This window comes from Pongo abelii, chromosome 2 (assembly GCF_028885655.2).
Source record: "Pongo abelii isolate AG06213 chromosome 2, NHGRI_mPonAbe1-v2.0_pri, whole genome shotgun sequence".
Taxonomy (NCBI): Eukaryota; Metazoa; Chordata; class Mammalia; order Primates; family Hominidae; genus Pongo; species Pongo abelii.
Genome location: NC_085928.1, coordinates 112,793,035 through 112,820,274, shown reverse-complemented (window position 1 = coordinate 112,820,274; position 27,240 = coordinate 112,793,035). Strand labels below are relative to the sequence as shown.

At 39.6% G+C, this 27,240-nt stretch overlaps 1 protein-coding gene across 16 annotated transcripts in view; it reads right to left on the bottom strand.

Moving 5' to 3' along the window:
* The window catches only part of ULK4 (unc-51 like kinase 4), a 727,378-nt gene that overhangs the window by 434,717 nt on the left and 265,421 nt on the right, over positions 1-27,240 (bottom strand). For all 16 annotated transcript variants that reach the window (XM_054550402.2, XM_054550404.2, XM_054550405.2 and 13 more), the window contains 2 exon segments: positions 12,318-12,369; positions 12,073-12,217 (listed from right to left, as the gene is read on the bottom strand). In XM_054550402.2, coding sequence (XP_054406377.2) covers positions 12,073-12,217; positions 12,318-12,369 — 197 coding nt within the window.

Sequence of the window (27,240 nt, the reverse complement as noted above, 5' to 3'; positions counted from 1 at the left end):
TCATGGCTCACTGCAGCCTCAACCTTCCAGGCTCAAAGGATCCCCCAACCTCAGCCCAGGTCCCTCCCCACTCCCACCCCAAAGTAGCTGAGACCACAGGCTCATGCAACCTAATTGTTTTATTTCTTGTAGAGACAAGGTCTCACTATGTTGCCCAGGCTGGTCTCAAACTCCTAGGCTCTAGGGATCCTCCCGCCTTGGCTTCCCAACCTGCTGGGACTACAGGAGTGAGCCAAGGATGTGTCCAAGGATGTAGCCATAAAAAATGGTCTTTGTAGCATTATATATAATGTAAAATAGTGAGGAACTCCTAGATATTCAGTGATTGGGAATTGTTTAAATGATTTTTAGTACATCTATAAATGTAGGTATGGAGAATATAATAATAAGACAGCCAGTAATATAGTGTTATATAAATGTAGATATAGTCACAGACATAGATAATAACATAGACAATAACAATACAATGTCGAGGAATAGTGGGGACAGACAGGTTCCAAACACAGAATTTCAGAAAGTGCTAAGTAAATCTCACCAGGAATGAAGAAACCATAGAATGGGGCATGAAGATATTAACTTAAAATGGCAGGCAAGAAGCAAAACACTGAGAGTCTTGAATAGTTGGGTAAATACTGTTAATGTGTTCTACAATCTTTAGGTTAAAATGTTTCTAACCAAGGGAAGGATTTGAGGAAGGTAATGTGTTAAAATGCAAATCTAATAGAATGCAACACGGATCTGAGGCTTGAAGAGTTTACAGAGATGTGTGTGGAAAGAGATATTCTGGGTTTAGGTAAAGAGCAGGCTGCCAAACAGCAAGGACACTGAGGTAAAAATCTAACTTTTGAGAAGGTTAAAGACATTCCTCTAGACTGCTACAAGAAAGGGGTAGATGGCTGATTCTTTTTGGCATTTTCTGCACAGTTTCTTTCAAAATGTGAACTAGGTGACATCTTTAGACAACTCCAAAACTTTATAAAATGAAATTGGGTATAAATCAAACAATGGTTAACTTCAAGACTTCCCAGTCTTGCGATTTTTATGTGATTGAGCTCTGTGTGATTCTCCGGTGTTTTGCACGGATATATAGATAAAAGTACATCAATAGTTAAATGGATACGTAAATGAATAGTGAAATGGACAGGTGGGTGGGAAAACCTATATATACACTCATATATAGGTATGTATACATATATATACATACACACACTTCAAAATAAGTGTTAAATATAATTGCACATAGTAAGCTCTACTCTCTTCTGGGCTGTCTCTTCAATTAGATCAACAGCAAATTTTCATTATGAAAGCCTAAAATAGATAAAAGAAATGACTTCAATTAACACTCAAGGTTTACAAAACATATGCAAAGAACTGAAGTGGTAGAATTATCCTGATTGAGAGGGAGCAAATAATATTTATCTTTATGCTCTAATACCTACCGTTAACTCCCAAACTATCCCAGTTTACATTTCAGTAGTTTGTAACCCAAAGAGGGAGCTCACTGTACCTAAATGTGCCAATTTAGGCACAGACTCAAAACATTATACGATGATTAAGTGAAAGAAAAAAGGTAGAATATGATGATGCTTTTGATGCAAAAATATCTGAAGTTAAATTTTATCTACAAATGATTTATCAAGGGTGAAAAATATCCCATGCTCACAGATCAGAAGAATAAATATCATTAAAATGACCATACTGCCCAAAGCAATCTACAGATACAATGAAATCTCTATGAAAATAACAAGGTCATTTTTTACAGAAATAGAAAAATAATCTAAAAATTCATATGCAATGACAACAACAAAAAAGGCCAGAATAGCCAAAGCAATCCTGAGCAAAAAGAACAAATCTAGAAGCATCACACTACCTGACTTCAAAATATATTACAAGGTTATAGTAACCAAAACAGCATGGTATTGGTATAAAAAGACACACAAATCAATGGAACAGAATAGAGAACTAAGAAATAAATCAACACATTTGTAGCCAATTAATCTTCAGCAAAGCCATCAATAACACACAAAGAAGAAAGGACACTCTCTTCAATAAATGGTGCTGAGAAAACTGGAAAACCACATCCAGAAGAATGAAACTGGACCTATCTCTCATCATATGTAACCACAATAAAGACATAAGACCTGAAACTATAAAACCACTAAAAGAAAACACAGGGAAAACTCTTCAGGACACTGGTCTAGGGAGAGATTTTATAGCTAAGATATCAAAAGCACAGGCAACAAAAACAAAAATAGACAAATGGGACTATATTAAACTTAAAAGCTTCTACACAGCACAATAAAGTCAACAGAGTGAAGAGATAATCTGTTTACTGGGAGAAAATATTTGCAAAATACACAACCAAGAGGGGAACTAATATCCAGAATATATAAGGAACTCAACTCAGCAGTAAAAAACCAACAATAATAATAATAATCCCATTTAAAAGTGGGCAAAGGACATAAACATTTCTCAAAAGAAGACATACAAATGGCCAACAGGTACACGAAAAAATGCTCAACATCACTTCATCAGAGAAATGCAAGTCAAAACCACAAAGAGATATCATCTTATACTGATTAAAATGGCTATTATTAAAAAGATGAAAAATAAGAGATGTTGGCAAGGATGCTGAGAAAAGAGAATTCTTATGCATTGTTGTGAGAATGTAATATAGCCATTATGAAAAACAGTATGGAGACTTCTCAAAAAACTTAAAATAGAACTACCACGTGATCCAGCAATCCCACTGCTAGGTATTTATCCAAAGGAAAAGAAATCAATATATCAAAGAAACACATGCACTCCCATGTTTCTTGCAGCGCTATTCACAATAGCAAAGATCAGGAATCAACCTAGTGTCCACCAACGAATGTGGTATACATACTCAATGAAATACTATTCAACCACAACAAAGAATGAAATCATGTGATTTGCAGCAATATGGATGGAAATGGAGGTCATTATATTAAGTGAAATAAGCCTGGTAGAGACAGACAAATGCCACATTCTCTTATATGTGGGAGCCAAAAAAGTTTCTCTCACAGAGTTAGAGGGTGGAATGATACATTCCAGACACCAGGGAGGATGTATAGGTAGAGTGGCGAATGAAGAAAAGTTGGTTAATGGGTACAAACATACAATTAACGAGAAGGAATAGTTCTACTCTTTGATAGAGAAGCAGAGTGACTGTAGTTAACAACAATGTATTCTACTTTTAAAACAGCTAAAAGAGAGAACTTGAAATGTACCGACACATAGAAATGCTAAATACTTGGGTAATAAGATACCCCAAATACTCTGACGTAATCATTACATATTCCATGCATGTAACAAAATTTCACATGTGTCCATAAGTATGTACAAATATCATATATCCAAAATTTTTATTTTTCGAGACAGGGTCTCATTCTGTCACCGAGGCTGGAGTACAGTGGCACAATCACAGTTCACTGTAGCCTTGACTTTCCTGGGCTTAAGCAATCCTACCTCAGCCTCCCAAGTAGCTAGGACTATAGGCACACACCACCATGCCCAGCTAATTTTTTCTAATTTTTTGTAGAGACAGAGTCTCACTATGTTTCCCAGGCTGGTCTCGAACTCCTGGCCTCAAGCAATCTGCCTGCCTCGGCCTATCAAAGTGCTGGGATTACATGTGTGAGCCACGATACCCAGCCAAAACTGTTTTTTAATTAAAAAAATTATCTAAGTAAAGAACAAAAATGAAATACTCCTTTCTATTATGATTCTTATCAAACATGGTCAAGTTCATACCTATTTTAACATACAATGCTTATAGCTAAGGGAGACAAAGAAGTAATACAGAACCATCCCGGTGTCCTTTGAGCCACAAATAGAGAAATCAGGTAGTCAGACTCACGACTTTTGCTGGACATTAATCCTAAGGCAAGTAAACAACCCTACAGTGTGTTGCCACTAATAGAATCCACCTATAAATTCCAATTCCTAAAAGGAAATGCCATTCTAATTTGTAAGGAATATATTCCTTTCTCAGATTCTAAAAATCAAAGCCTTAATAATTTATGAAGTTATTATGGCCCTGATGATTTTACAGGTCACAAGAGAATTACAAAAAAGAAGGGCTGTACTCATTTTCCCCAGGAGAGAAATGTTTAATGCCACACTGTCATAAAAATATTGTAAGCACATTTGTATCAGCATGATCTCTTTTCAATACGAACACTCAAAGCTAAAAAAACATATATATATAACTAAAATATATGTTGGCAAAATGGTTCCAGTCTACCAAAGGCAAATCGCACAGCATATTTTTCCCACAGCTTGCAACATCACTTAAGCCTTCTCTGTCTATGCTGTCTAAAACAGCCAGTCCCTCCCTTATTCCCCTTACCAACACACACTCTCCCCTTACAATGTTTCATATTTTTCTTTATAGTACTCACAATTAGCTGAAGTCATCCCACATATTTATTTCTTTATTGCTTTGTCTTGCCCACAGGAATGTAAGCTCATTGAGGGGCGGGAATTTAATCGTCTTAACCATTGCATCCCCAGTGCCTAGCACATGGAAGTCACTTAATGTATATGTATGGAATGAATTAATTTAAAAAAGAAAAAAAAGAGGCAGTGAGGAAGACTGGAAGGGTCTTGAACTGCATATGCACAATCACGCGATATAGTACTAATACAAATTAGATTTACATTCATAGGAGTATTAAAATTTCCACCTCCCCAATAATAAACAATGGTGTTTCCTGAGTGAAAAATCTAGTCCCATTTACAGATAAATATTAAAAGAGAAATGTCCTCACCTTATGTAACAAGTCTCAGAAAAAAATGTCCAAATAGTCAGCATAAGACTACTTTTAGTACTAAGAGTTCATTGATAATGACTTTGATATTAAACTTCTGAGAGGTGCTGATTTTAATTAATAAGGTCAATTTGGGCTTAAGTTCTATTAAATATTGCCTCTTCTCTTCTGCATAAGCCTCTAAAATTAAATCTTGTCTCTCAGCTGAATAAAAATCACGGTAATTTTCTGAGTATACGTGGTATCTTTCCTCCCAGAAGAGAAGAAAATCTTTGCTCATTAATCACACAGATAACTCAGTTCTGACACTGGCATTCCAACTACCTTGAAGAAAGGAGGAAAACTGAAAGGAGGAAGTAAGTGCATACCCACCGAGTTAAAGGCAAGGTCAAGATTTGTATCCAAACGAGAACCACAAGATAAAGACTACCATGGCCAGCATCACCAACTTAGTAAGTACAGAGTTTCCTCAAGCTGATGGCAAAATATGAAGTCAGAGAGAGTCAAAGCATGACAAGGATTTGACACATCATTTCCAGCTTGAAGACGGAGGGATTCTGTAAGAAGAAATACAGGTAGCTTAACGCACATAAGACAGCACAGATATGGGTACTGTAATCCTACAAATGCACCATGGGTTGAGTAATTGCCCCCCAAAAAGGTATGTCCAAGTCATAACACCGAAAACACATCGATGTGACCTTATTTAGAAAAAGGGTTTCTGGCAGCCAGGCATGGTGGCTCACGCCTGTAATCTCAGCACTTTGGGAGGCCGAGGCGGGCTGTTCATGAGGTCAAGAGATCGAGACCATCCTGGCCAACATGGTGAAACCCCGTATCTACTAAAAATACAAAAATTAGCTGGGCATGGTGGCGCACGCCTGTAGTCCCAGCCATTCGGGAGGCTGAGGTAGGAGAACCGCCTGAACCCAGGAAATGGAGGTTGCAATGAGCCGAGATCGCTCCACTGCACTCCAGCCTGGCGACAAAGCAAGACTCCGTCTCAAAAAAAAGAAAAGAAAGAGAAAGTGTTTCTGAAGATGTAGTTAAGAAGCCCAAGATGAAATCATCCTGGGTTACGCTGGGCGTGGTGGTTCACATCTATAATCCCAGCACTTTAGAAGGCAGAGGCGGGCAGATCACTTGAGGTCAGGAGTTGCAGACCAGCCTGGCCAACACGGTGAAACTCCATCTCTACTAAAAATACAAAAATTAGCTGGGTGTGGTGGTACATGCCTGTAGTCCCAGCTACTCAGGAGGCTGAGGCAGGAGAATCTCTTGAACCGGGGAGGCGGAGGTTGCAGTGAGTCAGGATTTGCACCACTGCACTCCAGCCTGGGTGACAGAGGGAGACTCTATCTCAAAACAAAACAAAACAAACAACAAAAAAAAGATCATCCTGGATTTAGGATGGGCCCTAAATCTAAATCCAGTGATGGCATACCCATAAGGGAAAGGCAGAGGAAAAACTGAGACAGAGATACAAGGGAGAAAGCCATACGAAAGCAGAAGCACACATTGGAGTGATACCACCACAAACCAAATATCACTTGCAGACATCAGAGGTACAGAATGGATTCTCCCTCAGGGCCACCTGAAGGAACCAATGCCACCAATGCCTTGATTTCAGACTTCTGGCTTCCTGAATTGTTAAAGAATGAAGTCCTACTGTTTTAAGATAGTTGGTTTATACAATTTGTTATAGGAGCACTAAGAAACTAATACAAACACACAAGAAACTGAATTCTGTCAACAACCTAAATAAGCCTGGAAGCAGATTTCTCTCCAGAGCCTTTAGACAAGGACTCAGCCCAGGGGATGCCTTGATTTCAGCTATGTGAGAACCTGAGCAGAGAACCCAGGTACACTGTGGCAGACTTCTGACCTATGGAGCTGTGACCTAATAAATGGGCATTGATTTAAACCACCAAGTTCATGGCAATTTACGTATCAACAGAAAACTAACCAGATATTTACAGTTTAATTGTCTTGTATTATATTAATACTTAGAACCTAAAGTTATATAAAAGTTTTGATGGTAAGTATCCTTTTCTTCTCTTGACCTTAGTGAAAATGTCCTTAATTAAACAGTATTTCTAAAATTGTGATGGAAGGAGCACTAGAGCTCAAAAAGACGTAAATGGGTAGGTCATGGGAAAACTGTCCTAAGAGCACAGTGTTGAGAAACTCTGAGCTTTAGAAAGTATGAATTGCAAAACTCAAAAGCAAAGCACAGTTTCAGAAAGAACACATGCTCCCTCCAGATTTACTAACATTATATAGACCCAAAGTTTAATAAAGGTGGCTTCAATATAAACTTAGTATTTCAGTAAACATTTTTACATACGTGACTTACGAACTTCTTCAGTTAAAAAAAAAAAAACTTCTGAAATTCTTGGAACTGTCAGAGAGTAAGCTCTGTAAAAAGGCAGAGGCTATCCCTACCTTGGTTATTAATATTTCCAACAATTAGAAACATGTCTGTGAAATAAGATACATTTAGTATCAGGTAAGTAAATGAGCTGATGAAGAGAGAAAATATTGTCTCTCCAGCTTATTTCACCTGACTCTCAATGTGCAGGTTTCTGCTGGAAACAAGCTAGCCTGCTTCCTGCTCAGTATGCTGCCTCTTCCATAGCTTTGCTTATCCCCTTCTTGCCTGGGGTGCCTGCCCCACCCACCAACGTTTTTGTTTTTGTTTTTGTTTTTTTGAGACAGGGTCTCAATCTATTGCCCAGGCTGGAGTGGTAGAATCACGGTCACCATATCCTCGACACCCCTGGGCTCAGGTGATTCTCCCACCTCACCCTATTGAGTATCTGGGGCTACAGGTACGCACCACCACACCTGGATAATTTTTGTATTTTTTTTCTAGAGATGGGGTTTCACCATGTTGCCAAGGCTAGTCTCAAACTCTTGGTCTCATGTGATCCACCCACCTTGGCCTCCCAAAGTGCTGGGATTACAGGTGCACGCCGGTGTGCCCAGCAGCCCCATTTGTTTTCTATCCGGTCATATCCAGGTTTCAAAGTCTAACTCAAATACTATCTCTTTATAAATGGTATTATAATCCATATGTGATAGGCACTAAACAAACACTTTAAAGTTCATTCTTTTTTTTTTTTTTTTTTGAAATGGAGTCCTGCTCTGTCGCCCAGGCTGGAGAGCAGTGGCACAATCTTGGCTCACTGCAAGCTCCGCCTCCCGGGTTCATGCCATTCTCCTGCTTCAGCCTCCTGAGTAGCTGGGACTACAGGCGCCTGCCACCACGCCCAGCTGATTTTTTGTATCTTTAGTAGAGACCGGGTTTCACCATGTTAGCCAGGATGGTCTCAATCTCCTGACCTCGTGATCCACATGCCTCAGCCTCCCGAAGTGCTGGGATTACAGGTGAGAGCCAGCGCGCCGGGCCCCTAAAGTTCATTGTTTAGAAAGTAAAGCTTGCACATGAGAAAGGATAATGATTCTTTGATATTAATTCATCAATTTAAATAGTACGCAGTTCATTCATGGTATTATGATAGATGTTGTGATGGTTAACTTTGTCAAGTTACTCAATAAGTAGGGTACCCAGGCATTTGGTCAAACATTTTTCTGGGTATGGCTGTGATGGTGTTCCTGGATGAGATTAATGTTTGAATCGGTACACTGAGTGAAGCAAATGGCCCTCCCTAACATGGGTGAATCTCATCCAATCAAAGACCTGAATAGAGCGAAAAGGCTGATTAAGAGGAAACTTCTCCTGCCTGACTGCCTTGAATTGGGACACAGGTCTTTGCCTTTGAACTGGAACAGAAACACTGACTCTTCTTCAGTCTCAAGCCCAGCAGCTTTCAGACAGCAACTACACCACCACGGGCTCTCCTGGGTCTCCAGCTTGTCAACTGCAGATCTTGGGACTTCTCAACCTCTGTAATCACATGAGCCGGTTTCTTAAAATAAATCTTTATTTCTGACACACACACACACACACACACACACACACACACAGAGCTCCTACTGGCTCTGTTTCTCTGGAGAGCCATCATACAGATATTTATTCTTACAACTGAGCCTTTGTTCATATTACACAGCAGTTCTGATAAGCACCTGGAACATGGGTATTACATGGTACTTAACAAGATTAAATTATTGTTCTTCCTGAGAATTTTTCCAGAAGTATTAGAAAAGACATCCACCCTTTTTCTAGGATTACCCTCTCCGCCAGGAACCATTTAACTACCAAGTGGATGAGAATAGGAGCCTATCTGAGAACAAAGCAGAATAGATGTAGGCAGAGTAAAGAGATGGCGAGAAAGACACATACACGGAGTATCACAGACAGAAATCAAGCCCCTAAATCCAGCTGTATCCACAAGTCTTTGACTTCTCAGTCATGTGAGCAAATAAATTATTTTATAAGTTAATTTGAATTGGGTGTTATTGTTTGCAAATAAAGTCTTGACTAATATAATACTTCCCTGTGAGAACTGGGGAGCCTACCATACATGTGCATGAAAAGGCTGTCACCTTGGCTGCATCAAAAGTATTGTTTAAGGTCAAGGGAAGGCTAAAACTTTAACAAAATAAAAAGTATCAACACCAATGTGTCTACTTGCCAAATTGAAGTGGGTGCTATATAGTTCCCATGGACTCTAGTAACTTCTTAATTCATAAGCTATTATATTTATATACTCAATGGAGAGCATGAATTTTCCATTATTAGTATTTCTAAACTTAAAACTACCAAGAGTTATCTTCAAAGATCAAACTCCTTGCCAAGGTTCTAGTTTTCCAGAGTTAAGAAGGTTAAATGAATGTGTTACTTACATTTCATTTAAATTTTTTTTTACATTACATCTATTGAGCCCTTACTATATATGCCAGGGAGGCACAATAAGCATTATATATTTTAATGGCCAATTCATTTCCATGAAGTATGTACCATTACTATTATTGCCCTATTACAATCTTTACTTTAAAGATTAATATGAGATTAAAATAATGAGCCTAATAACAGTCATGGTGCTAAACACTTGTCAAGAGGGTACTATTTGCCACACACTGTACTGTTTCAAAAGAAGCATCCTATTTAATCTTTAGGATTATCTTCTAAGGTAGGTACTATTATCTCCGTTCTACAGATGAGAAAACTAAGGCTTGGAGACTGAAATGCAGACTCAAGGCTTATAAGCTACAACAGAATCAGTCTGAAAGGTTTGAAAACATTCCACATCACATCCAAATAAATTGCATACCATTATCTGAAGTGCATTTCAAGTTGTGTAATAAAAGCTTGAACTCATCTACATTATTTATGTTATTGAACTGCCATGTGGTTTACATTTACATTTTCCTCTTTAATTCCTCATCTCTGGAAAAAGTAAAGACTCATACTAAAGGAAATATTTATTCCAGCTCAAATGAGTAACACAGGATCACTGAGTTAACACTTTTTATTTCACAAACTGTTCCAAAACTGGGCAGACTTCAGATATACAGAAATGTGGTTTCAGACTAACAGATCTTTAAAAAAGCTATTACTAAACTGTGAAGTCCTGTTGGAGTAAATCTGATCCCTACTGTGTGGAGGAGACATCTCAGGTCCTGAAAAATGCTTCTCTACAAGTTTTTACATAGCAGATATCCAAAGCACATATTTTCTTTTTGTTTTTGTTTTTTTCTTAAGAGACAGAGCCTTGCTATGCTGCCCAAGCTGGCCTCAAACCCCTGAGCTCAGGCAATCTTCCAGTCTCAGCTTCCCAAATACCTGGGACTACAGGCACGAGCCACTGAACCCAGCTCTCAAAGCACATCCTTTAAATATATTTTGTGCAAAAACTACATTTAATGCATTTTCTTGTCAGAAAGATGCATATAACTATATATGAATACTTTTAGAAGCATAAAATGCACTAAAAACATTAATCACATTAAAGAAGGGTATAATCTTTTATTGAATTCACATAAGTATAGATCACAGACATACACTCACATATACCAAATGTAACTGAAAAGGTACCTATTGACAGTTTATCACTGAGCAAACTCCACATGACAAAGTTTCAAACAATTGTCTTACTTTGGACATTAAAAGTATTCTTACAGCACATGTTAATTATCAGAGCTGTCCCTGAAACCAACTGTAGAAGTGTAAATAGGAAAAAAGAAACAAGAGGCTGGCCTAGAAATCAAGCTCCAGTCAGTCAAGACAGGCTCCCCCAGACAGCTGAAGGGTCGACACAGAACACCCACACACTTAGTAAAAGGTACCTTCCTCAACCAACTGGAGTGGTTGAGTGCTTCATCTACAGCAACTGGCAATTTCAGTTATTTGGGTTTTCTTTAATGTGAACCTAATATTATATGAGAGAGTTCAAACTCTTAACATTGGCCAAAATCAGAATGTAATTACATCTGATTTCTTTACTATGATCATTAATTTTTTTTAAATGAGAACAGCGGGTCTTAAGAAGTTGAAACAATAGAAGGAAGCATTAAGTCAGGCTGTCATTCTTATAAACCTGCCCAACTGACCCAGACTGCGGCCCAGGCCCTGAAGAAAGCCATGATCAGGTAGGCATATTAATGCATGATACACAATCTAGCATTTGTTTGATTTCACAAAATCTTCTTTAATACTGACATATGGCATATACTTTTTGGAACTAGCTTTGATAAAATTGACAGTGTCCCCTCAACTATAAGGTGAAATTTTGGGGTTTCACATGTTTGCATTAGGTGCTCTCAGTAGTCATCGTGCTGTGTGTTTGCTCTATGAGCAATGGAGTAAAAGAATACAAAACCCCTTTCTCCATACTCATTACCTGTTTCGCCACCTCCACCCAACCCCTGAGAAAGTCCTGCTCAGAACTAAACCTAAGTTCTATTCCAAGAGTTTGGAGAAGGGGATTACCTCTATCTCTATTATTTCTGAGGAGAGCCAGGAGAAGTCTCAATTTCATGTTCCAGTAGTCTTGTAATATTGATCTTGAATCATAACCCTCACCCCTTGAGCCATGAACACCTTTAAATCTGCATAACTTCAAAATCATGCTTCTGGCAGAAAACAGATTAAGCTTTAAATGGATGTCCTCGAAGATGAACTGAGACCTTCTGAGTCTTCTGCAGTCTAACAGTTACTGCACCTGTCTCTAAACTTTTTTTACAATGAGTACACAAGCATATGTGTATAAACATAAGGACATCAAGACCCCAACCCCATCACTGAACCCAGTTTGACAGAAGCTTCCTGGATAGCCTACACTTCTCTGCATGAATACAACTCCATGATACTTACTGGGGAAGTAAGACATCTCGAATGAGAGCCAGAAGATTGCTGTCAGAATCAACACTGGCCTTCTCCTTGCCATCCCCAAACTCCTGGTTCACGAGTAGAGATGTGGTTTCTGAGAGCAACCGCAAGCTAAAGAGTCTCCACTCCACTTGAAAGAAAAAAAAAATGCCAAGAATGTGACTCCATGGAGACAGAATGAAAACAGAATGTGTAACTGATGGAATTCTTGCTGGTGTCATCACACTTACCATTTTGGCTTTGAACCAAGGACACCAAGGGTGGCAGGATATAATCAACAACCTAAAAGAAAGCATGCAAAAGACTCAGAATCTCTATGAACACAAAACTGATATCAACCACTATCTATATTTTTTCCACAGACAGAATCCCTAATCAAAGGAGTGAAAAACAGCAACGGCTAAGTTTATCCTGGATTTAAACTCTCCATGACATTTAATAAACCACCAAGCTCATTTAACTCTAAAAAAGTCCTCAGGTCAAAATGACATTATGAAAATCAAAACAGTAATTTCTCAAAACTTTCAGGGTCTATGAAAGGAACTTTAGAATATAATGCAAAATCTAGTCGGCACAGGTTGGCATTAAACCATCAAATTAGTATGTATAAGCTGGTGATCATTACATCAAGTTTAACCTAAACAACAATCAAAATGTTGGGGAAAAAAAAAGACACATAGTCCTCGTGTTTTATCAAATACACCAAATAACTATGACAAGTTCGTCTTGGTTATTTTTAGAAATACACCCCAAAGATGTAAATCCACTATACAAACCACCCCTGTGAGTTCCTAGTTGTATCAGACAGAGAACAATCAAATATGGTTTAAAACTTAACCCCAAAAAACAAGTATTTTCCTCCAAAATACCAAAAAAGAAAGAATTCCTACTCCAGTCTAATGATGAAAACTACTATTTCATTTGATGAACTATTTTAGTGACAATAAACAAAATTCCCATTGTTTGTGTACTTGTTCTCTCTATACTGATAAAAGAGCAGGAGAATCTGTGCACAGCCAAACGACATCTTGCCGTCCATACCAACGAAACAACGCCCTGCACAGGCAAGAATCTCCATACGTGGTTGGTGGCCCTCAGTATTAACATGTTCTATCTCCACTTGACATAGGAAATTTATATGTGACAGTATATCTCAATATTTTTACAAGGACCCTAAGAACCAAGGGTGTTTTGTTCACCCTCTTCCACTAAGTGATGTCACATCACTGAAAGCACAGATATCATGCTTCACCAAGGTACTTTGAGAACTCCAAACTTCTAGTTATGTCTAAAGAAAAAACTTTGCAAAGGAAAGAAATATATACTGCTATCAATACTACCAATATGATCAACAGCTGTCTTAAAGGTTGAATAGTGTATATCAGGAGAGGAGTAAGACTGAAACAAATGATCTAAGTGCCCATCTCTAGAAATTTAAAAACAATTAAACATGGCAAAAAAAGCAAGCTTGTCAGAAGATGAATACAGAAACATCAACAGTATTTATGAGACAGAGTAGGAATGAGGCTTGGCTCCAGCTCATCCCTACTAGAACATTCTTTCATACATTCCCAGTGATCACAAAACCCACACCAGTACCTCACTGATGCCATACCCGCTAACCCCAAGGCTTTAGTCATGCTATATTGTTCCACTGAACTCTCAAAATGTTTAACCATGCCTTTTACTTAAAGAATTCCAGGAACTGGCCTTAGGAGATCCAAACTATCAAACCAAAGTTGTGGAGTGTCCCACCTCAGGAAGAAATGGCAGCCTTGATGCTGCTGGCCAGACCACCAGGTGGCCCATTACTCAAGATGACCACTGTAACCAGATATGCTGCCATGCACACCCTACCCATCATGTGCTTTGCCCAGCCCAGCCTGCATACCCTACCCCTCATATCAATTCCCATGCTTTGCCTAATAACAAATCCCAACCAGCTCTTTTCAGAGAGTCAGTCAGGGAATTCTCTCTCTCTCTCTCATGCTGCTTCCCTCATGGGCCAGACATAAGCTCCAATGAAGCCTTGTCTGGGAGAACTCTGTCGGCCTCATGTCCTATTGCATTGAGAGCCCAAGAACTTATGGTCAGTAACATATTCATTCAGGGCTTGTCTGGGATCACCAGACATGGGGAGCTTTTGTCTCCTCTGTGGAGGGAGGCGTGTGAGCCAGCAGGACAGCTGGACATGACCCCTTCGTGGCTGATGGAAAGCCACCTGAAGTTTTGATTCAGCACTGCTACGACTGGTGAGTTTTTCCTCCAGCCTCCCTGTGACTCCTTACAACCCACCCCAGACAATGCTTTCCCTTCCCTCCTGGTCTTCTATTTGTTGTGTCTTTCTTTTTCTTTCTTCTTCCTTTTTCCTTCCCTTCCTTCGCTTTTCATTAACTTAATTGGCTCAGTCTGAAGACACCCATGTGGCACTGATTCAGCCTCAGTAGACACCCATGTGGCACTGGTTCAACCTCAATAGACACCCATGCAGCACAGGCCAAAACGGTCATTCAGTTCAGCTGGTAGGAAACTCTGTCTGGCACTGGAATCTGTAATTTTCTTTAAGTACGTTCCCTCCCTTTGCCACGCCTTGTGGGAAAGGGAAGGCTGTGGACTTTGTCGTCTGTCTATTCAAGCATGCAAGCCTACAGACCCTGGGTGCTATCTTGGTGAAGAGAGGACTGATAGCACGTGGGTCCAGAGTTTGCGTCACTCACGTCCTGATTCATTTTTCCTTCTTGTGTGTTTAATTTGACATCTGATTGCCCCATGCAGACTGTTGGGTAACTTCTTGCAAAGAGGATTTACCTACGCTTCCACCATAAAATGGAAAAAAGATGACTTTCTCTTGTAATGCAGCTTAGCCCACACAGCTGTGCTGCAGTGAGCAGAGTCATCAACAGCTGCTTTGCTCTTACAGAAGCTACACAGAAAGGGAACCCAGAAATCTGGCATGCCAGCAAAAGGTTAAGGATTTCTTACCAGCTAGGCTTCTGACCTGCTTCTCTGTGCACACCAGTTGAGTGAAATGGTAAAGATAATTGTTTGTCTCAAGGTCTATGACCCCTATAAGCCTGCTGTTTGGCAGACTTGTCAGTTACAAATGTTGCTGCAGGTCCTTAAAACAAAAACTGGATGAGGTTTCCTTTTCATCCTATTTTATGTCTTTGGGAGATTGACCTTATGACCATGGTGGGGTACCCTCTCTTGCTATCTAGCATCCAGAAGGTGGGAATTCCAAGGCTCATGTCAGGTAGCCGGTCTGAAAGGACCTGGTGTCTGAGACACATAAGCACACATTCTTTGTCCCAAATGTGTCAAGCATTTGGGGATGAGTTCTGTCTTAAAAGGTCCCACCCCAAGGGGCTTTTGTCATCTTTTGCTATCTTAAATCTATTTCTGAGAGTAAATTCTTGGGGACCATGGAGATGCCTCCTCTACCCCCTCTCTAGAAATACCACTTGCTTATATTATAAAAACCTGAAAAATTACCATCTGAGCTTTAAAGGGCTTTTGGATTGAGTAGCTATTGAAACTAGGTACATCATTTAAAGAAAAGCACTTTTCTTATTCTCAACAATTTTTTAAAAGGTTTAAATTAAAAGAAGGATACATAAGAATGTCATGGCTAACCTTACAAATTATCTTGAGCAGCCGAAATTCCTAGCAAGCTTGAAAATGGCTACTCTAGTTTCCTTCTGGGAAGACCAACGACAACTGCCTCATGCTGTAGCTCAGTAGCTAAGGCTTTGCCTTTTCACAATGGCTGCCTGGGTTCAATACCTAGTAGAGGGAATGAGTACTTTCTGGTTTTATATTTGTGTGACCTTTGCCATTTATTATTTTCCCCTACAGGAACAACTTCTGACTTCCTGTCTTGAATTTTCCTTTCTCTGAGCTACCTTTGAGGTGATTGTAAATCTTATACAGACGGCTTGCCCTAAAAGGTTAGGCAAGGACAATAACTTGTTCAGCAGGAAGTAGCTTCTGAAGATGAGATCTTCGGCCCTTTCTCCTTAAGCATAAAGAAGGTGAAGTTTCTCAGCAGGGAATGAGACAGAGTAGGAATGGGGCTTGGCTTCAGCTCACCCTCACCAGAGCATTCTTTAATACATTCCCACTGATTACAAAACCCACACCACTACCTCACTAATGTCTTACCCACTAATCCCAAGGCTTTAGTCATACTCTGTTGTTCTTCTATGCTCCCATAATGTTTAACCATGCCTTTTACTTAAGGAATTCCAAGAACTGGCCTTAGGAGATCCAAAATAAACCAAGGTTGTACAGTGTTCCACCACAGGAAGGAATGGCAGCCTTGTTGCCATTGGCCAGACCACCAGGTGGCCCATTTCTCAAGATAACATCGCAACCAGTTGTGCTGACCTACATACCTACCCTTCACATTCTTTGCCCAGCCCAGACGGCATACCCTATCCTATTTATCAATTCCTATGTTTTGCCTAATAAAAATTTCCAACCAGCTATTCAGAGTCTGTCTGGGAATTCTCTCTCTCTCATGATGCTTCCTTTATGCCCGGGCGTAAGCTCCAATGAAGCCTTGTATGGGAAAACTCTTTTGGCCTCGTGTCAATTTCTATTGCACTGAGAGCCCAAGGACCATGGTCAGTAACATTTATATGTACCTACAACAACCAACTGAATAACATAATTCAAAAAATATTCCATTTACAACAGGAATATTGTGATCTTAGCAAGAATATATATATATGGATATAAATGTATATGTGCATAAATGTGTACGTGTGTATGTATATGAATATATTTACAGGTACTATAGTCATTGATGGACTTCTGGGTTCTATACCAACATGTAAAGAGCTTGGAAATCATCACAACCAACCATACAACAAAGAAAAAGCAAACAAACATGAATAACTATTTAGATGAGCTGACACAGTATGTAGACAAAGGGATTTTGTCACTGCCACTATCAAAACTTAATAGCTACTAAGGGCTAGGAAAAAAAAGACTCAATTTATAAATATGTATATACCAAATATAAAATAACCAACAGTACATAAATAGGGATATGTAGAAAAGCCAGAGTTTCTTGGAAGAGGAAGGAAGTAGATGTTATTGTCATTGCTGTTGCCTTTGTGTTTAATCACCAGAAACAAATAGTTACTAAGAGTTGGATTTAGAGGCCTAAATTAGAGCCATGTGATGAATTGGGTCTTGTGTGTGTGTGAGATATTTAGAGTAACTTACTTTTACTTTAATTTGAAAATGTACAGATGAAAATTAAAACAGTCATCTAGATAATAATCCAGAGGATACCAGACAAAGATAAGAAAGTAACTTGAAATTAAAAGAAAAGATTTGCTCAAGATGACATAGCAAAAGTTCTAGCCTCAGCCTCTGGCCCCAAATCCCTGGAGGTTACACTCACAGAGGAGAACTACTGTAAAATAAGAGAGAATGGCTCCAAGGGTACTCAAAGTGAGGTGGTAGAGCTGGGCAAGAAGAGAAAGGAGCTCTTGGAAACACAGTTAAGTATGTCTACCTGGGCCCAGCATCAGGAAAAATGTCTTCTTTTTAAAAAAATATTTTTATATTTCAATACATATAGTTTTCTAAAGAACTGTATGCATTTTATTTATTTTCTGCATTTAAAAACATCATTCTGAGGCTGAGCACAGTGGCTCATGCCTATAATCCCAGCACTTTGGGAGTGTGAGGTGGGAGAATAGCTTGAGCCCAGGAATTCGAGGTGACAGTGAGCTATGAGTGCACCACTGCACTCCAGCCTGGGCGACAAAAGCAAGACTGTCTAAAAAAATTATTTAGGCTGGGCGCAGTGGTTCATGCCTGTAATCCCAGCACTTTGGGAGGCCAAGGTGGGCAGATCACGAGGTCAAGAGATCGAGACCATCCTGGCCAACATGGTGAAACCCCGTCTCTACTAAAAATACAAAAATCAGCTGGGTATGGTGGCGCACGCCTGTAGTCCCAGCTACTCAGGAGGCTGAGGCAGGAGAATCACTTGAACCTGGGAAGCGGAGGTTGCCATGTGCCAAGATCATACCACTGCACTCCAGCCTGGTGACGGAGAGAGACTCCATCTCAAAAAAAAAAAAAAATTAATTAAACAAATTTAAATAATAAATAATAAAATCATCATTCTGAGAATGCATCAATAGGCCTCATCAGACTACCAAAGGCTTCCAAGATACAAAGATCTTTAAGGCACAAGGTTAAATTTCCTTAAGTGTAGTCAGGATGGGGCAACAGAAACTCAATGAAATAAATTCATGAATAAATCAGTGTCCAATGTCAAGAAAACCACTCTGCTGGGTTGACTAGATTCCTGTGCCTTCCCATATAAGGATATAAGGGTGAGGCACCCGTACAATATTTCTAGCCAATCCCCATGTCTTGAAAAAAGACTAATTCCACCAAAGGAAAAACATCTTTCTAACAAAAGGGTCATCAAGATAAAGACACTTCCAAATAAGAACTCCTGATCAGGGTGTTTCAAATGCTAACCAAACACCCCTGAAGGGTATATTCCTGATAATGTACTTGACAGGTAAACCATCCTTCCCACCAGCTCCCAAGCACATGTTGAGGCTGGTACAGCCCAGGAAAGGCTCCTTTCTTAAACATCTCTCCCACAGGGGCTGGGGGAATGGGTGGACTCTCAACCCGAAGCTAAGTTGAAGGGAGGTGGATGCAAACATGATTCTTTCTGCCTACAACACCCACTCCCCACCCGGAAGTTAACATCTACTTGCCTTCAAGACTTACGTCAAGAACTTCCTCCTCTTAAAATCATCTCCAGACTCCGTCAGACTAAATAGGGCTCCCAGCATGCACGGTGTACACCACCAATAAAGCACTCTTCAAACTGTGCTCCAATATTGGTCATCCCCTCCATCCTCATCCCACCCCCTCCCCTGACACCACAGAGGAGCCATTCAGAGTAGCACCTGAATCTGGCTCACTACTTTCTCAAAAATGGTATAGCCAAGCATGGTGGCTCACACCTGTAGTCTCAGCTGCTTAGGAGGCCGAAGTGGGAGAATCACTTGAGCCCAGGAGTTTGAGACCAGCCTGAGCCACATAGTGGAACCCCCATACCTAAAAAATGAATAAACAAACAAATAGATGGTTTATCAAAGGCACTTACTAAGAATATATGAGTAAACCAAATAGCTAAAAAGTTTTCTTGGGGCCACTTTTTACATCACTGCTATAACTCTATTCATACTATTTTTGTATAAATAAGGTATTTTTTAAAAGATTTGAACTTGTAAAAGTATTTGTTTGTGGTACAGAATGTCAATTTCTTTAGAAAAAAACAAAACAAAACCTAATTTGTTTTTGTATTCTAGTTATCAGCTGAAGTCACCCTAAACTTCGAGTTTCAAATAAAACCGTCAGCCCTGTGTGCTATTAAGCAATTTAGTGTCCTTTCCAAGATTTCTGAGAATTTGCAGAGGTTTATTTACTTTCCCACGATTCACTGCCAACTCTGAGTTTCTACCTCACTTATCTGCTTTTTACCTTCTCCTAACTGCTATTTGCTTCTGGAAGACTGAATATACTGGTGGTAGCCAGACTATATATGACAATAGAACTCTAACCCACAACCTCTACAGGAACCAGCAGGGAAGCCAAAACCACAACCTCTGTAGCAATTAGCCTGGGATGGTTAGGATTTAGTCAATAACTGTCAGCTTCCAAATTTTTTGTACTCTTCCAACTTAGGGCCGACTACAGAAAGCCAAAAATGTTCCCCGAACCAATCACATAGGATGTCCTGCTTCTAATGAGACCACTTCCAGTTTCCCCTGCCAAATAGCCTCCAATCAGGGCACACCTGAAGTCCTCCCTCTCCCACTCCCCTCCTTGCCTTTAAGTCTCTGCCACATGCTAGCGATGTTGGCCAACTTCTTTGCTCTAGCAACTCTGAAAAAAAAAATCTGTTTGTTCTCATTTGGTTGGTCTTTGTTGATTTCTACCACCAGTGTAAATCATAGAACATAGCCCCTTTTTAACAATTAAATTTAGAAGACTCACAAATTCTTGGTATGTATACCAGACTTTATTGAGAGTCTGGAGTAATGGAGGGTTTATAGCAGCAACACCAACAATTTAAAATTGAAGTATATCTGTTTTTAATCATCTTCAATCACTTGAAACTTTAACTTTTCTCACAGGCCTTCTTCCTTCACAAGCTCTGGGCTCCTGTCCTGCTGCCTAATTTTTTGGCTTCTAGCCCTCCTCTTTGTTTCTGCCTCCTTTCCTCTTTTCTTAGCTCTCCCACCAACCAATACATTTTTATGTCTTATGCAGACAAATTTTAGCTACTCTGCTACCCCCATCCCCTTTCTTCATCCAGGGTTCTAGACCACTCCCCAATCCTACCTACAAAAGAAACAAAAGCTCAATACAGACCATCCATGGCCTCATAGTTATAGAAAGGCCAGGCATATGTTTCCAGGTAACAGCTTTCCTGTCTTCAACCAGACCACCTTTCCAGGACAGAGCACCTATATGCAAAAGGGAGGTTCTTCCCTCATAATCCAAGCTCATAATGTTACAGCAGGTAGTCAGGCAGACATGAGCAGGGCAGGAGAGGTCACCCAACCCCAACCAGGAACATCAGGCAACATCAGGTGATAGGCAGTTAACTGTCTCTCTAAAATTATTGGTCACAGTCAGTGCTAGGGAAAGGCAGTCTCCCTAGATAAAAACACCTGAAACTGGTGATCAGAAGCTTCCTCGTAAGATCTAAGGAGTTAGGTGACTGGGCTCAACATGTGCACTAAGAGGCAAAATGGCAGAGTTTGGTGTATGACCTTCTAGGAACATTCTAGTGGTAAAGGAAGAACTGCCTCAAGTGAGCATGTGTACAACTCCAGTAAACACAGTGCACATGCGGCCCCTCCCAAGTTCTGGAGGCCCCTGCACATGTGGACAACCCACCCCAAGGGAAGCAACAGGGGAAAACAGATGCAGACCCTGGAAGCATGCCAACATATAAAGCCCCAAGTCCAAGGCCAAACCACAAACTTGAGTCTCTCAAGTTGCCCACTTGGCCCTCTTCCAACTGTACTTTACTTCCTTTTGTTCCTGCTACAAAACTTTTAAATAAACTTTCACTCCTGCTCTAAAACTTGCCTTGAGTCTGCCTATACCCCTGAGTCAAATTCTTTCTTCTGAGGAGGCAAGAACTGAAACTGTTGCAGACCCATACGGATTTGCCACCACTAACAATACCTCCCCCAAAGATGGGAAATTCTCTCTTCCAAATATCATTTTAAACAGTATTATCTATTTATTTATTTCCTTTAACATTCATTGATTTTTATCTAAAGTAGTGGCTAAATTGTCTTAGGACCTGAGAAACTTCAAACCTGTTAACACACCAACACAAAGAATGAGTTAATACTACACTTATTGATTAATCAAGTTTCAAGATGTTTGGAGAGTACAGTCTGATACATGATGAACCTCAATCTGCATTTTGAGAAGTCAAATTAAAATTGTACACTTTAATGACAACCCAACACCAAACAGCAACAACGCAGCAAGACAATAAAGAACAACAACAAAAAAGGACAAAGCCGTAAAAATTATTTTCATCAAATCACTTCTATTCATAGTGAGAAAATCACTATCTGACACAATCTGACACAGTATATGACAGCAAACATGTTCTAAACCTTTGAATGGGCATGGCTTTGCTCACTGGTACGGGGTCACCTTATTAAAAAGAGACTGAATCATTGAGACAATAGACAATGAGTACCTTTTTGCTGCTGTGGAGTTGGATAATTTGCTCACCAATGTTCTGCCCTTCCAGAATCTTCCACAGAATTTATACATATACATTATATATTTATATATACTACTATATGCTACATATTTTATGACATATATAATATATATTTAATGGTATTAAAATAAATACCATTGCACCCTAATCAAGCTCCTCTGTACCAGTGATCTCTATTATAAAATTCTATCAGTCATTATTTATTTTAGTGTAGGGATAATATATGGAATAATCCAAGGAATTTTAATAATTAATACTAGTAATATTGATTTCTTAAAGACATTCACTTGTGCTAAAGTTCATTTGACAAAGTGTTCTGAAAGCAGAGACCTACTGAACTTTCTGAAAATGGAAATTCCCAAGTCTGGTGACTTTTATTTCGTTGCTCAAAAACTAGGAACCCCACCCATTTTTTTAGAAATGTGTGAAAATATATGCACATTAGCTTCTGTGTATGTCAGTTTCTCTGCATGTTAATGATTCTCAATGGTATGTCCCAAATGAAATGAATGTCTGTGACTTAGGAATTGCTAAGACAGCTCTGGGACATTTAAGCTAAATAATAGTAAATGCATTTGAAATTCATAAATAACACTTGCATCACTAAACCTTATTTTACTTGTTCTTAAAGTTATTGTTGCCCAAGATGATGCTTTGTTTAAATCTTCTTTACAACATTAAACAGCTATAAAAATGTTAAGGAATTCCCATGGCCACATTAGGTTGGTAACACACTATTGGGAAGACTGCGTCGAAACAGGCATTCTCATGCATTGCTGGTGAGAAAGAAAAATGGTAAAAGCCTATATAAGGGATTCTGGCAGTATCTAACAGAAGTACAAGTGCATTTATGCTTTGATCCCAAAATCACCCTTCTAGCGATTAAACCGGTAAATCGCAATTTACCCTGAAGATACACCTACAACAATAGGAAACTAAATATGAACAAGGTTATTTATTGCTTATAATTACAAATATTAGCAACTACCTAGTGGGCCAAACATTGGTGGAATACTAAACTTGTCTTAATAAAGAGTGAGAAAAATCTCTAAGAACTGATATGGAGTAATTTCTAACACTCATTATTAAATGAAAAGGCAAAATGCAAAAGAACATATATAGTATGTTACATTCAGTATAAGAAGGAAAAATAAGAAAACATACGCCCGCTTTACAGAAAGAAATATTAAAAGGACAAACCAGAAAACAATGAAGCTGTTTATCTACACGAGTAAGGAGAGTATGATGGAATGGCAATGGAGTAGGAGGGATATATATTTCAGGGAAGGGAGTGACACTGCTCTGAATATATCTTTTACTATAGTTTTGACTTTTTTGGAAGCACATTCATGCTTTACATATTTTAAAAATTAGAAGCAACAAAAGAGGAAGAAGAAAAAGAAAACCTAAAATTGAAAGCAAATGGAGACAAATCAACTGTACTTCAAACGAATATTATAACCACACTAGGAGTGGGGACGGGAGCTAATCCAAGTACCTTACGAACACAGTATTGACTATATACGCCCAGTGTTGCTTGGAGATGAGAAGAGGTTGGGAAGGCAAGGAATTCTGCAAACAAATCGTGACCTCATTTGGTTTGTTTTGATGTTGGTTTCAGTGAAGCAATTCCATAACAATTTATTACAGGATTAAGCAAATGAGAAAATGTGCTGATGATGCTGGAAGCCAAAACTTCCACAAACGGACACACAAATATAGAATGGGCAATGGCAAGAAAGAACTGTGTAGGGGACTGGATACGAAGATAGCAGTGTGAACTCATGATTTCAAATATGTATGTGCGTGCAGATAGGCACGTGTATGTAAGTACGTATAGCTGTCCCTCAGTATCCACAGGGGACTGGCTCCAGGGAGAGAACAATGTGTCAACACATAATTGAGTAGGAGCATCGTAGGGACTGTTATGGAGGGAGGTATAGAAAGCTATGGACCCCAGAGCAGGGAGGGACATACTCTGTTGGATGGGTAGAGGGGAGTCTCACAGAAATTACTTTTGAACAGGGCCTAGAGAGAAAAGGAGGAGGGGATAGGGCAGACAATCTGACTTGGGGGATGAGAAGTCTAGGTTCACATAAGGAATGCTGAGTATAGTTGGGCCTCAGTATCTGAGAGAGATTAGTTCCAGAATCTCTTTCCCTATACCAAAATCCAGTGATCCTTAAGTCCCTTATATAAAATGGCATTAGTATTTGCATATAAACTACACACAACCACCCATATACCTTAAGTCATCTCTAGGTGACTTATAATATCTAATGCAATGTAAGTCCCAGCTAAATAGTTGTTATACTCTATTTTTTAAATTTGTATTATTTTTATTGTTGTATTATCATTTTTCATCTTTTTTCAAATATGTTTTATCTGATGTTGGTTGAATCCAAGGATATGGAACCTGTGGATATGGAGGGCCAAACCGTCTGTGACTCTATGGTATGTATGTGTGTTCATATGCATATGTGTTAGTCTACTCAGGCTGCTATAACAAATGCCTTAGACTGCATAATTTAATAATAGAAACGTGTTTCTCACAGTTTAGGAGGCTGGGAAGTCCAAGATCATGGTGCCAGCAGGTTCAATGTCTGGTGAGGGCTGCTTCCAAGATGGCATCCTTTAGCTGTGTCCTCACATGGCAGAAGAAGTACAAAGGCCAAACCAACTCCCTCAAGTTCTTTTAAAGGACACTAATTCCATTCATGAGAGGGGAACCCTCATGATCTAATCATCTCCTGAAGTCCCCACCTCTTAATACTATGACATTGGGGATTAAGTTTCAATATATGAAGTTTGAGGATACATTCGGACCATCACAATCCATATATGTGCTTATATTTCCTAACTGTTTCTTGAAAGGGCTGGAAGCTAAGGTGTCCCAGAAGAGAAGAGCACACTTCGTGCTCCATCTTGGTCTCTAATGCCATTTCCCAATAAAGAACACCAGGGCTCCTCAGAGAAATGACTAATTTCATAGCTAGGGCGGAGTAGTAACAAACTGAGGAAAAAATATTTTGTTGTAACATAAAATGAGGTAGCATTCAAAAAAGAATAGAGTATGTCACAAAGACACTTGAAAGAAGCCAACTTCAAAAGGCTTGCACTAGCCAAATCTGGAAAATATCAGCACCAAAATAATATAGTAATGCAGTCATTGATAAAAACAGGAATCTGTGGTAGACTGAATGATGCCTGCCCAAAGATGGCCATGTCCTGTGTGGGCGGCAAGCCATCCAGGTGCCAAGGCAAGAGACCAAGGGCACGAGCTGTTCCAGTATAATAAAATATAAAACAACAAGAGTTATACTAGATCCAGATCATAGACATGATTATATATGAATACCATTAATCATTAGTTTGTAGCAATTACTCTTTATTCCAATATTATAATAATCCTCGCTCTATAATCATAACCTAGGAAGAACCAGGCCATACAGAGATAGGAGCTGACGGGACATAGTGAGAAGTGACCAGAAGACAAGAGTGCAAGCCTTCTGTTATGCCTGGACAGGGCCACCAGAGGGCTCCTTGGTCTAGCAGTAACACCAGTGTCTGGGAAGATGCCCGCTGCCAAGCAGACCGTGGTCTAGCAGTAGCCTCAGTGTCAAGGAAAAACACCCACTACTTAGCAGACCGGGAAAGGGAGTCTCCCTTTCCCCGGGGGAGTTTAGAGAGGACTCTACTCCTCCACCTCTTGTGGAGGGCCTGACATGAGTCAGGCCCGCCCGCAGTTATCTGGAGGCCTAACCATCTCCCTGTGATGCTATGCTTCAGTGGTCACGCTCCTAGTCTGCCTTCATGTTCCATCCTGTACACCTGGCTCTGCCTTTTAGATAACAGTAGCAAAATTAGTGAAAGTACTAAAAGTCTCTGATATGCAGAAATAACGGTGTAAGCTGTCTCTCTCTCTCCCTCTCTCTGCCTTGGCTGCCAGGCAGGGAAGGGCCCCCTGTCCAGTGGACACGTGACCCACGTGACCTTACCTATCATTGGAAATGACTCACACTCTTTACTCTGCCCCTTTTGCTTTGTATCCAATAAATAACAGCACAGCCAGACATTCGGGGCCACTACCAGTCTCCGCGTCTTGGTGGTAGTGGTCCCATGGGCCCAGCTGTCTTTTATCTCTTTGTCTCGTGTCTCTATTTCTACAATCTCTCGCCTCTGCACACGGGGAGAAAAACCCACCAACCCTGTGAGGCTGGTCCCTATAGTCCTGATCTCCAGAACCTTCAAATTTGTTATTTACATAGCAAAAACGGAATTTGCAGATGAGGTTAAGGATCTTGAGAGGAGAGAGTTATCTTGGATTATTCAGGTGGGTCCAATATAATAATAAGGATCCTTAAAGGGTGACAGGATGGTCAGAGTCAGAGAAGATGTAACAATAAAAGCAGAGGTTAGAGAGAGATTTGAAGATGCTGCTCTGCTGGCTTTGAAGATGGAATAAGGGGCCACAAGCCTAAGAATCCAGGTGGCCTCAAGAAGCTGGAAAAGGCAAGGAAGCAGATCCTTCCCTTAGAGCCTCTGGAAGGAATATAGCCACACTGACACCTTCATTTTAGCCCCAAAACTCATTTCAAGCTTCTGACTCTCCAGAACTGTAAGATAATAAATTTGTGTTGTTTTAAACCAATAAGTTTGTGGTGATTTGTTACAGCAGCAATAGAAAACTAATACAGAATATGAATCCACACCAATAAAAGACAGAGATGCTTATTCATATCAGTTAACTTTAACTATATATACAGTCATGCATGGCATAATGATGCTTTGGTCAGCAACACAGCACATGTATGATGATGGTCCCATAAGATTATGATGGAGCTGAAAAATTCCTATTGCTTAATGACAATGTCTTGATGATCCTGATCTTGTGTAAGCCCAGGCTAATTGTGTGTGTTTTTGTCTTCATTTTTAACAAAAAAGTTTAGAAAGGATAAAAAAATTAATTAAAAATTTCCAAAACAGAAAAAAGTTTATCAAATAAGAATATAAAGAAAATATTTTTGTAGAACTGTACAACGTGTGTTTTAAAATGAGTGTTATTACAAAAGAGTCAAAAAGTTTTTAGAAATTTATAAAGTAAAAATGTTACAGTAAGATACAGATAATTTAATATTGAAGAAAGAAAAATACATTTTTTTTCTACAGGCATGCATCACCATGCCCAGTTAATTGTTTTTTAATTTCTTGTAGGCATAGAGTCTCACTATGTTGCCCAGGTTGGTCTTTGAACTCCTGGTCTCAAGTGGTTCTCCTGCCTCAGTTTCCCAAAGTGCTAAGATTATAGGTGAAGGTGTGAGCCTCTGTGCTCGACCAAAAAATAT